This window comes from Penaeus monodon, chromosome 25 (assembly GCF_015228065.2).
Source record: "Penaeus monodon isolate SGIC_2016 chromosome 25, NSTDA_Pmon_1, whole genome shotgun sequence".
NCBI classification, from domain to species: Eukaryota; Metazoa; Arthropoda; class Malacostraca; order Decapoda; family Penaeidae; genus Penaeus; species Penaeus monodon.
In genome coordinates this window covers 38,488,065-38,499,062 of record NC_051410.1, presented here as the reverse complement: position 1 = coordinate 38,499,062, position 10,998 = coordinate 38,488,065, and the positions used below count along the sequence as shown (strand labels likewise).

Here is a 10,998-nt window from a genome sequence, read left to right as displayed (position 1 = left end):
TATGCAATTCAATAATGAAGTGCATTTCGAAAATAAGCTTGATTTACAGTGAGACTTTTTCATTCACACTTTATGAAATCTCCGTACATAAAAATGTGATTTAATAAAACACAAGTTGTCTAGACCTTTTTATTATATTTGGTGTTTTGAAAGATTATAGAGAGTCGAAAAGGGGAATACATTTAACAAGAAAATAAAACAAAACAACTTGCATGAACTATTTCCAAATAAATTTTTTTTTTCCCTATGACAAAAAAAAAAAATCAATGAACAGTTGATTATGATATGTAATTAACTTAACCATGACGATGGATACATAACAATGAGAATATTTAGAATGAATGATGAATAACCACCTAGTTACAAATGAAATATAACCAAGGTCTTTGCAGGTAACACATAAGACTATCAGAATACCGCCTCACTAGCGCATATTCCAACCAAACATTTCTTGGCTATGAGGAATAGTGGATGATTAGCCATTATGTACAGGATATACATACATTTGTTATATGCAGTAAATGTATATCATATATATGGAATGTTTTTTAACACCTGGAAAGGTGAACGTAAGGAGTTACGGAGGCTCGTTCGCTCTCTGGAAGAAGGGGCAGCGAACACATATTAGTATCTTTTTCAATAAATTGTCTTCATTTTACGAATTTATAAGTAACACACATCCATATATTATATATAATTATACTGTACATGAAAATTAATCTTTGGATGAGAAAAGATCTATATAGATCACAATCTAACTGCAATGTACACCATACATGAAACACACGGTTGCTAGTACATGCAGAGCTAAAAGCACCATTCAACAACATCTTCAACTGGATTATTGATGTCTACAACATATGAATGTACAAAAGGAGTTGGTAAGTCACTTTGGAGATTGTAAGTGCTGGGCCTGCAGATAGTGTGAGCCTGCACTGCCCATTATTTTCTGCTTTATGACCTACAGTCAGCATCATCTTGTGCTGCCTGCACTGCTTGCTTCGCTAGCCTTCTAAAGCAAAGTGTTGCTTACACCATTGGCACTTACCTTACAGGCTGTGTACAAAGTCTTATCATGCAATGGCTCATCATATGCGATGTGGATCAAGCAGCCTTTTTTCGACCCTGCATTACCATTACCAGCCTTCTCGAATGGCCTGCAGCCGAGAATGTTCACACTAAAAGATTCTGGTGTCTACTTTATCACAAAAAATGTTTATGAACACAGTCTCCCTCCACTGTATGAATTTTGTACTGCCCAACACTCACTGGGATTTCAGGGTTCAACAGTTTTACATAAATACTATCACATGGGATACAGTCAAGGCCTCTTGGTCACTCTGTGCCTATAAATTTGTACTGATGCCGTATCATCATTAATATGCAAAGTTTAAAAAAATGACTAGAATACAGAATAGCATTAAATGAACTTTTTTCAAAGTATATAAAAGTTGAGCTTATGAACCCATAATATTTTGGAATTCACATATATCTTCCAGCTTTTTGTAGATGATCGATATATGCAATATAGTTTCACTTTTCAATGACCATTATGCAAAAAATTAGAAGGCCCACTACACTACCTCTTTCTCTCGTACAAGCCCAGCATTTCCAGCTGATCTGGCCTCTACAGTTTCCCATATGATAGTCATTTGTATTCCATACAAACCACCATTCTCTCAGTCCCACATATGGGAGAAAAAGAGACCCTTTCACACATTCTATTCCTAATGTCCGCAGAACTAACAGGAAATTTAGAACATGTACAGTAATTTGTTGTTCTCAGTAGTACCATTCAAAATCTTTCATTTTGTTACCCTTTGAATCAAATCAATAATAAATGCATTTACTCCTACCTCTTTGTTTTGTTCCTCTCAAAAAGAGAAGAAAAAGGGAAGTTTTACAGGCTACATATACACAACTTCCCTTTACCTGCTTTGCTAAATTCCAAAGAGTATGAAAACTCTAAGCTATCACATTCAATCTCTCTCAATGATTTCCAACACCCATAACTCCAAATGAGGGATTTTTAATGTTGTATCAGGAGGAACTGATGAGAACTACTCCTGATGCTTTGCCTTATCAGTAAGACTCGATAAGTACTATAAGTTCTTGGCAGTACTTGTATAGACAAAGCCACATTTGCCTCACAAGGCAACATTGGAGCTGGCACTCAGACCTCTATTTCTACTTCTACCAGTACGTGAGGCACATGATCACAAGTGGGCAGAGCGGAGTAAAAAGCCGCTATAAGTTGAGTAAAGTCGACAGGCAAGGTATACAGATGGGCATAATAATGCAAAATTACCATGGCATATAAATCTACACAAGAAGTAATGATAAAAGAGTGATAGAATAAGAGGATCTCATCAAATAATGAGGTTAATACAAGATGGCAACGTATCTAGGGGAAGAAAGATAGGTACAAGTGTTAGGCAAAAGTACATAGTAAATATCAGGATGAAAGATTTCTATAAGTTAGAAAAAAAATAAGTAGATAGTACATGATAACCTGTACATCCATTAGAGGCAGAGATTGAATCAAGAGTCAAAAGGGCATATATATGCTTGAAGAGTAAAGCCCACTAGTTACCCTCATACTAGGGAGATACTAGATTTTATTTTACAATCTACAAGTGATGTATTTGTGTAATGTATTACATCTTTGTAACAAGAGTATCCATGATGCCTGGAACATTCATATTCCCATTCAGAAAGTTGCCCAAGAGGTATTAGTAGATCTGAGAAACAAGAGACCATACATTTTCATTTATGTTTACATATGGTACTTACTTATATAGTAGGACATGATATAAAGCAGTGATATTGCACTGAATTTAGGAATAGAAGAGAGAATATGCCAAGGAGTGAGAAACTGTTAGACTTAATGTATCTCTAGGATGATTTACTTTGGTTAATATAATATGAATGGAAGTCCATGAATTTGTTATATATCCTACCTGCAAAGAATGCTTGCGCTTGAACTGTTCAAGTTTTCTTATCTTTATGCAGGCATTACAGGAGGCATTCTAGGTCAGGTGATGTTAAGAGGTTACACACTGTTCTAGGAGTCATGTTACCATACACACTGTCCATGTCATTCATATATTGATGTGAAGACACTTCTTCATGTGTTCGCTCGTCACATCAGCACAGTTCCGGGAGGTCCTATGAGGGCAATGTCTTTTCACATGGCATTCAACAAAAGCAACATTTTATACATTTTTTACCCAGAAGGAATAGCACAATGATTCTCCCAGCCATTATAGACCACCATAACATTCTATGTTTTGTTTCTGGACTAATACAGCCTTAAGGCATTATAGTATCATTGGTATTCCATTCTATTTACATTATATTCACTTCCTCAGATTTGGCTGATAGTGAAGCAACTGATGACCTGAAAGACAAGAAATCAAGCCATAAGACACAGATCTCAATATCAGTAATAACTATTTCAAATTCTGAATTCTGGATGCTCACAGAGCTTAGCTGAATTTACTATTTTGTTTACAAAGTGAAAACAAAAATCAAATTAAATAGAGCCATCAAAAAAATACAAAAAACAAACTAACTTTGACGTTGCATGCTTCAGTCCTGAGGAGGATTCTTGACTACTGACTGACGGTGACGATCTGCTGCCCTTTTTGAGGACCCGCTCTAAGTAGGCAGCTGGAGCCCATCCTTCGTATGGCGTCCCAGAAACCCGGACGTACCACCAGCCAGCGCACCCAACTTTGATCAAGTCTACGTAGTCTCCCTCACGCAGGCTGACTTCAGATCCTCCCATGGCATTGTAGTCAGCCAAGACAAGGAACCGAGATGAGGTGTACTGCAAATAATTCATTAAGCGTTAGATCTTGCCATTTCCTCAAATATGTATTCCACAGTCAATGAATCTTAGCAACAAGATGCCTTAGGGAAAATCTTTACAACCTACACATACCTCTGTGCTCTCTGAGAAGGTTTCTTGATCCTCTTCCTCATCAGAAGCAGAGTAATCTGATGACCAGCTCTCCTCTTCCTCTTCTGGAGCATCTCCAAGAGTGGCATCTGCGGACTTTATCCGCAGAGAGCGTTTGCCAATTTCCCGACTCGGCTCGCCTCCAGGGCGGCCCTCAGAGCTGCTAGAACTGATAGACCCACCACTGCCAGTCACACCATTGCCTGCTATGTCCCATGATGCCGTCTGTCGCAGAGCCCTACAGAACATAAAATAGATAATGCAAGTCACAATACAATGAATTGCAGTCAATTTCCTATAGAATATGTTTAACATAAGCATGTCCTCCATCTTAAAGGAGAAACCTCACCTGTGTTGAGTTGTGGGTGACAGAGGAGGAATTCGAATGCCATTAAGACTGGCACCCTTCTGTATTCTAGCCGAGTACTGCTTGATATTTTCTCCCTTGAGATATTCAAACTGGTCAAGCAGGACCCGCTTTATCTCCTTCACCCACAGGTCCTTGACTTCTGACGATGGAGCCAGGATGGTGTGGACCTCCTGCCGTCCCTGAAGCCAGACCTCAAACTTTCGGACGTCGCCCTTATGGCCTCGGACACTCTCTGTTAAACCAACCTGTGACATCTGAAAAAAAAGAAACAGAAATTATTTGAATAAAAATAACATTCACTAATCTATAACAAGCAAAATATTACCATCTATAGTTTTATGTACAGAAGATGAATAAAAATAATTTAAACACTTTGAAAAGGGATGCCACAAATACAATCAACCATCAATCAAGAGCATCCACACCTTCAGGGCATTTTTGAAGTGATACGTGGCACGATCTGTATCTTTGCCAGTTCTCTTGGTGAAAAGTAGCATCTTTTCATAGAGGAAAATGTGTCTTTGTGCTGGCTTCAGACGGAGCTCGCGAAGTCCCTTTTTGCTGTCATTCCACACACTGAAGGGGCCTTGCATGAGCAGCTTCCCCAGGTCGGCCAGATTGCCCTGCACAGGAAAAAAAAAATATATATATATATAAAGCTTTCAGATAATTTATACATAACACCCTAAACACGTCAAAACTGATAGGTTCAAGAAATGTTGAAAAAGGCTTAAAAAAACAAAAAATCAATCAAGATAACAATTTATTCAACTAAATATTATGAATTTGAAATCTCTGTTTGCATATATCATATTACAACTACAACGAGGAAAAAAAAAAGGTTACCTTGAAAATCAGTAAGCTCAAGCATCTTTTCCCTTATTTTGAAAATATTCAAGCAAAGCATAAGTGCAGATTATCCCCTTACACAAAGGAAGGTCCTTACTGGGAATCCTGTGATGGCAACCTGATGCATGGAGTCATTGAGGCACTTGAGGACTGTGAGCATTGTGTCGACCGCCTCCTGCAACTCCCGGCGACCTTGGCTACCTTCTACGCATTTCAGTAAGTCCTGTTTTAAAAGAGAATGAAATTCGTGAATCGACTTCCCACTCCAGATTACCAGCATGTAAGTCAAAATAGATATCTCGGGACCAACATCACCACAGTCACCAGAAGCACTAGCAATCACAGCCAGATTGAAAAGGACACCTATTCACCGGAAGGGATGAAAGAGCAAGCACACAGACAGATCCTAACCTTCAACAGGAGCTGATACTTTGTGATGCGCTGCACAGGCTTCAGAAGGTAGGCACCAAGTGGCAGTTTGTGATGGAGACGACGCTGACACTCTTTGAAAAATGGGTTTTGATCACCTACTTGCCGACGCAGTTCTTCACTTTGAGGCTTATTCTGGCAGTACAGTGAGTACAACCGATGGAATGTATCCTTCTGCAAGTGATGAAGTAAGGCATTACATATAATCCAGGTAAATCATATCCATGCTAAGATGTGCAAAATGTTACTCTGAAGCAAGAAAAAGTTCCAATTTATTCTCTAAATTCCACATCTATTGAATTCTGCAAATATCAAATGTGTTGAACAACTGACAGTATCAACTATAACAAACACATCTCAAGTGAGAAATACCTTTAAGTTTTCCTCTGTCCCATGTTCTGAGTTTTTCTAATATCCATAAAAGTCTGTAAACTTACTTGACCTTTCGCATTTCATTCAGAAGTTTTTAATTTACTTATGCGCTTGACAGGACAAAAGACCCAAAGAAACAGTAAATACCAGAAAACAGTGGGATTCAATAAAATGTGTTCTACAGCGCTTCAAAGCATTCTATAATGTGAAAGGAGTTAAAAGCAAAACAATACCATTTAGAAATTTAAGATATATCCCTTATCATTACTGTGTAATTTCCATGTTTCAGAGGTGTGGATATCATGCCTATGAATAGAAAATGCTCATATATCCATCTAGTGAACCATCTACCTATCTATGTCCTACACACATTCTGGTTTTCCAATGAACTCACCCTCTGGACAAAACAAAGACCAATCAGCTCTGGCGTATTAATGCAGTTCTCCAAATCCCGCAGGAAGACGTCATTATGGAAGCGGAAGATATCCTCCATGTTGCCAAAGAGAATATCACTCTTGCCATATAGGTTGATGGGGATAAGAGGCTGCATTTCTGGGTTTAGCATTTCATCCTTGTAGCCCTGAGGAAAACAGAATAATTTTATAGGTAACATTTGGGATGCCCATCATAGATCTGTACAGAACTAGAAATCATCAAACTTATTATCACGTTTCCTAAAAAGAGAACGAAGCTGAAATTATGCATGCTTATTTTCTATAAACAACACTATAGTACGTTTTCAATCAAATATAATCTTTTTACACAAAACACAGAAAACACTGAAAACAGAGATGCCTGAGCTATTTTACCTTGAGAATAGAGCAGAGTTCTGACACATAGATTCTCTCTGTATCTAGAAGCTCACGGAGGACGTGGCCTCGCTTAGCACGTGCAGCTTCTGCATCACCAACCCAGTCAGGAGAATCTCCACTGTCACCAAGCTGTCAGAGAGGGAATTATACATTAGGATGGGTACACACACGTTAACAAATTCTGTTAAATACAATATTGTTTCTTATTTTCACTATGTCTTTTTCTATCAACCTTTTTCCAGGGGCCTTTGGATATAACATACAAATAAGTCAAGTGATTAATATTGTGTTCTCTTATTTTTTCACTCAAATAAATCAAATATTGTCAGCCAGCAACAGTAAGGCATACAATCTCATTTCTCAACGAGCTGTACAAACGTGAAATGGCAACTTTTGGACGGCAGCAGAATTAAGAAACAAATGTGACCAGAAGTGCTGCTATGACATTTGCCAGGCAGAACATGCGGTTTCAAGAAGAGATGTAATCCCCATGTCCTGTCGCTGTTCTGGACCAACACTGGTTAATGAAGGAGATACAAGCAACCCAATACAAAGTGAATGAATACCAGCAACTTCATATTTTGGCATCCCAACATAAAGAAAAAGTTAGAAACAATGAGGAGTATTGCATCAGTAAGACATACCAGTTTGCTTTTTTGTTATGTAATTAGTGTTACACTGACCAGATGATTTACTAGTAATTACAGTGGTATTACATGAATGACTATGATCATATCTCAGATCCAAAAAGTATGATCTGGAAAAAGTTTGGTGCAACATCGTGAAAGTGCCTAAGTGACATTTCAGTTGAAAAATAATGCTAATGCCATTCTTACATGGCCTAGTAATAAATATAACATGTTTTTCTATATCATACCTAGAAAAAAGTAGCATTGTTTACCAAAAATTGTAGAAACAAAAAATATGTCTGAATGATCATAGTAATACTGTAGACCTTGTGCAAAATAGGGGTTTACCTAATACTGTGCAATAAAAGAGAAAAATATAAAAGGTGAATGGAAAACATCATAAAAACGGCCTTTATATATACAGTTTACATTATTGATTGTCAGGCTAAGAAAAACTACAAAAAACATTCATGCATTTTAACACCAGTGGATCACCATTCAATATATGACAGCTGCTCCCATTGTTCATGTGTGAAGCCATACTGTAAGTGCTGTACTTAAATGTAACACCATAAAAAAATTCACCAGGAAATGGATAATCTGAATCATGGCTCACTTAATATGTATGAAATCATATCTACCAGCTAATGGACCCAATTTTTCACTCATTATTATGATAATTTCTAGGAAGGCCCTACTACCATTTTAACAAATCCCATATGGCTTGTAAATTTGACTGAGAATCAGTTTTAATAAATCAGACATGTATGTACCATATGCTTTTATATTACCAATTTTCTGAGTATCTAGCGTGAATTAATATGCTGACCAACAATATGAATTATGACAGGCTAGGGACTGATGTCCAAGACAGTGTAAACCAAGGATTCAGCATCATTTAAACTGATACTTGTGTGTTCTAAGTTTTCTAGGTCACTACACTGCCCTGGGAACAGCTTCTTCACACCCAGGATTTAGGAGATTCATCACATTTAATCTGCGGCTGAGTGCTGCTAGAGCAATGGCGGTGCATCAGTGCTGGGAGAAGTCTACAACCACTGGCTAACTGGTACACAGAGAAAATAGTTGCCAGTCACTTACTTCTGTTGTTTGGTTCACATTAATCTGTAACAACTGGAGACTATGTATTACATGTGGGCCCATTAGGTATATTCCTGAAGGCTCAGTTGGAAATCTACATTCATCTCTCAGTGGTTCATGAGAGTAACTCTCCCTCCTTCTCACGACCCGAACACGCTGAGTTCCTATAGGAGCTTCTGAGATTGGTCTAAGGCACGTAACATCTTGTCCAAGGCAGACAGTGACTGGTCGTGGACGATGCTTTGGTGCCTGGCCTCCAGCACTCAGGCGTAACATCTATTTTGAGGAAGAGCTCTGATAATCTCAACTGCAAGTCTTTGGAATCTCAAGTCTGTACAGTAGGTCAGAGTCTGGCTTGTCCCAATAGCCACTGACTTGCAGCTGACAACTACCACTTTGCCTGGAATCTCTCTTTTTATATATCTAACAATCTTGGACAAGTCATATATGATTCCATCAATTTCATAGCCTTGCCACATTTGCATGTGGATATAGGTCTGCATGAGAGAGGGCCCATCTAGCTAAAACTTACCTCACAATTTAAAAACTCAAACATCTATACATACTGAACACAAGGACAAATTTCAGCTTCATATATTGTATAACAGGCTCTACTAAATGCCTTTATATCAGAGATGGCTTTGAGTAGGTCCAATATATGTCACATAACCTCATCTCACAGAAATAAAATAATTCACTGCATAAGTCTTTATATTCCATACATAAATCATTATATCTGCAGTATTAAAACAGCAGTGTAATTAAATTTTTACCTCTGATGAATACATAATTTTATCATGAAAGTGCATACATTAATTGTTTCCTTAATTAGCTAATAACCTGTCACTGATGGTTTTCTTATCTTTAAACATGAAGTTTATTTCTCTTTGGATGAAATAAAAATAAATAATAGATCCTCCTGTAGGCGACCTACACAAACTGATTGCTTCCTTTTTACGATGTGATCATTTTTACGATAATAAAGTTATTTCTATTTAGAGAAACATGAACAAAAATTATTGTGTTTACTTTTATAACATTAAACATAAATAATCATCAAAAGAGTGTCACAGCAGGGGATGAAATACTTTTGCCTGTCTTTATAACAAGCATCACAGCCACGTATATGGCACTGATTGGAGTTCTGTAGAGTTGAGATATATTCAAATCATTATTACAGCATGACATATTTAGTGAAATTTTAACATGTACAATTTACAGAATTTATATCATTAGGTAAGAAAGTCTATCCCTGGATATTGAAAGGGAAGGACTTAATTTTTTGAATTAATGAGAAAAGGTTTTTATTTAACAATGCTTGCTTTAATGGACTTCGAAGATCAGCACTTACAAAACTGTGTCAGTGCAATGGAGAGCCCATGTTGCAATATAGCAAATTGTGTGACTATATCAGAATGAAATATCTCTTATAATTCTTGCCTCTTTATCTGCATCTGGCAAAGGCTTCAGGCAAAACCAGCGGTGCCACCAACAACAATTTTTACCTCCCTTGAACCAGACTCCACCACTCATGAGAAGCAACATTCGGAAAGGGAATACAACAATAATTAGTGTGCCTAAGATGGGACATGATCCACTGCAGCTCGATTCTCCATCTGGGACATACACTGACAGTATACGAAGAGGTCAATGAATAAAAGCAGTGACACACATCCAAGCACAACATGGACACTCACCTTGGGTAAAGTTGATGCTTTCCTCATGCTTTTGGGACTTTTAGGGAGGTCCGCATGGAGGGGAGATGCTGGGTGAGAGTGTGGGTGAACATTGGCATGCCCTTGTGGGTAGTGGAGTGGGACTGCGGGCTCTGGTGTCACAGCATGCACGGGTCGAGGCAGACGAGTGGCCAACTTCTTTAAGGAACTCTTTCGCTTTTCACACATCATTTGTACATCTTCTATACGTTTCAGTACCTGAATATTACACACTCTGTTAGGATATTTTCTTTGTGGAATAATCTAAAAGCAAAGCCAGTGAGATAATAGCATTATAATAGTGCCAAATAAGCTGAGCTGATTAACAGGAAAAATAGTCATTTGATTTTCTCATTTGATGTGAATCAATTTTTGAATTTGATATGGCTTCAGGTATTGATATTTTTCCCAAAGGAAAAAAATCAAGGCAAAAGCAAATGAAATGTAAACTGATAAGCACAGGCCAAAAATATGGAAAAAAATCTTCTCACCTGTTGCACTAAGCCCTTGGTTTCAGGGGTGATGACATCCTCAAACATGGTCCTAAGTTCGCGTGTGGTACCGAGCCGACTGTACTCAGAGGAAGCCAAAAATTCATCCAACTCCCTTAGAGCTTCCTCGGCAAATTCCGGGGCTTGACATCGCTCTATTTGCTGTGAGGCTAAGAGTTCTACACCTTCTGTGCACCACTTATTAGCCTGTAATATTGCAAAATAATTTTGTTTCATGCTCAGAGCCTCTTCTCTTCTGCTTATAC

The 10,998-nt window shown here is 37.9% G+C and overlaps 1 protein-coding gene across 1 annotated transcript in view; it reads right to left on the bottom strand.

Moving 5' to 3' along the window:
• Window positions 1-115: 115 nt before the first annotated feature.
• The window catches only part of LOC119589228 (guanine nucleotide exchange factor DBS-like), a gene marked incomplete at its 5' end in the record, with an annotated part of 32,758 nt that continues 21,875 nt past the window's right edge, over window positions 116-10,998 (bottom strand). The window contains 11 exon segments of the mRNA XM_037937832.1: window positions 116-3,400; window positions 3,576-3,832; window positions 3,947-4,202; window positions 4,314-4,588; window positions 4,760-4,957; window positions 5,281-5,406; window positions 5,595-5,786; window positions 6,379-6,564; window positions 6,794-6,925; window positions 10,224-10,460; window positions 10,733-10,939. Of these exon segments, the coding sequence (XP_037793760.1) occupies window positions 3,349-3,400; window positions 3,576-3,832; window positions 3,947-4,202; window positions 4,314-4,588; window positions 4,760-4,957; window positions 5,281-5,406; window positions 5,595-5,786; window positions 6,379-6,564; window positions 6,794-6,925; window positions 10,224-10,460; window positions 10,733-10,939 (2,118 nt within the window).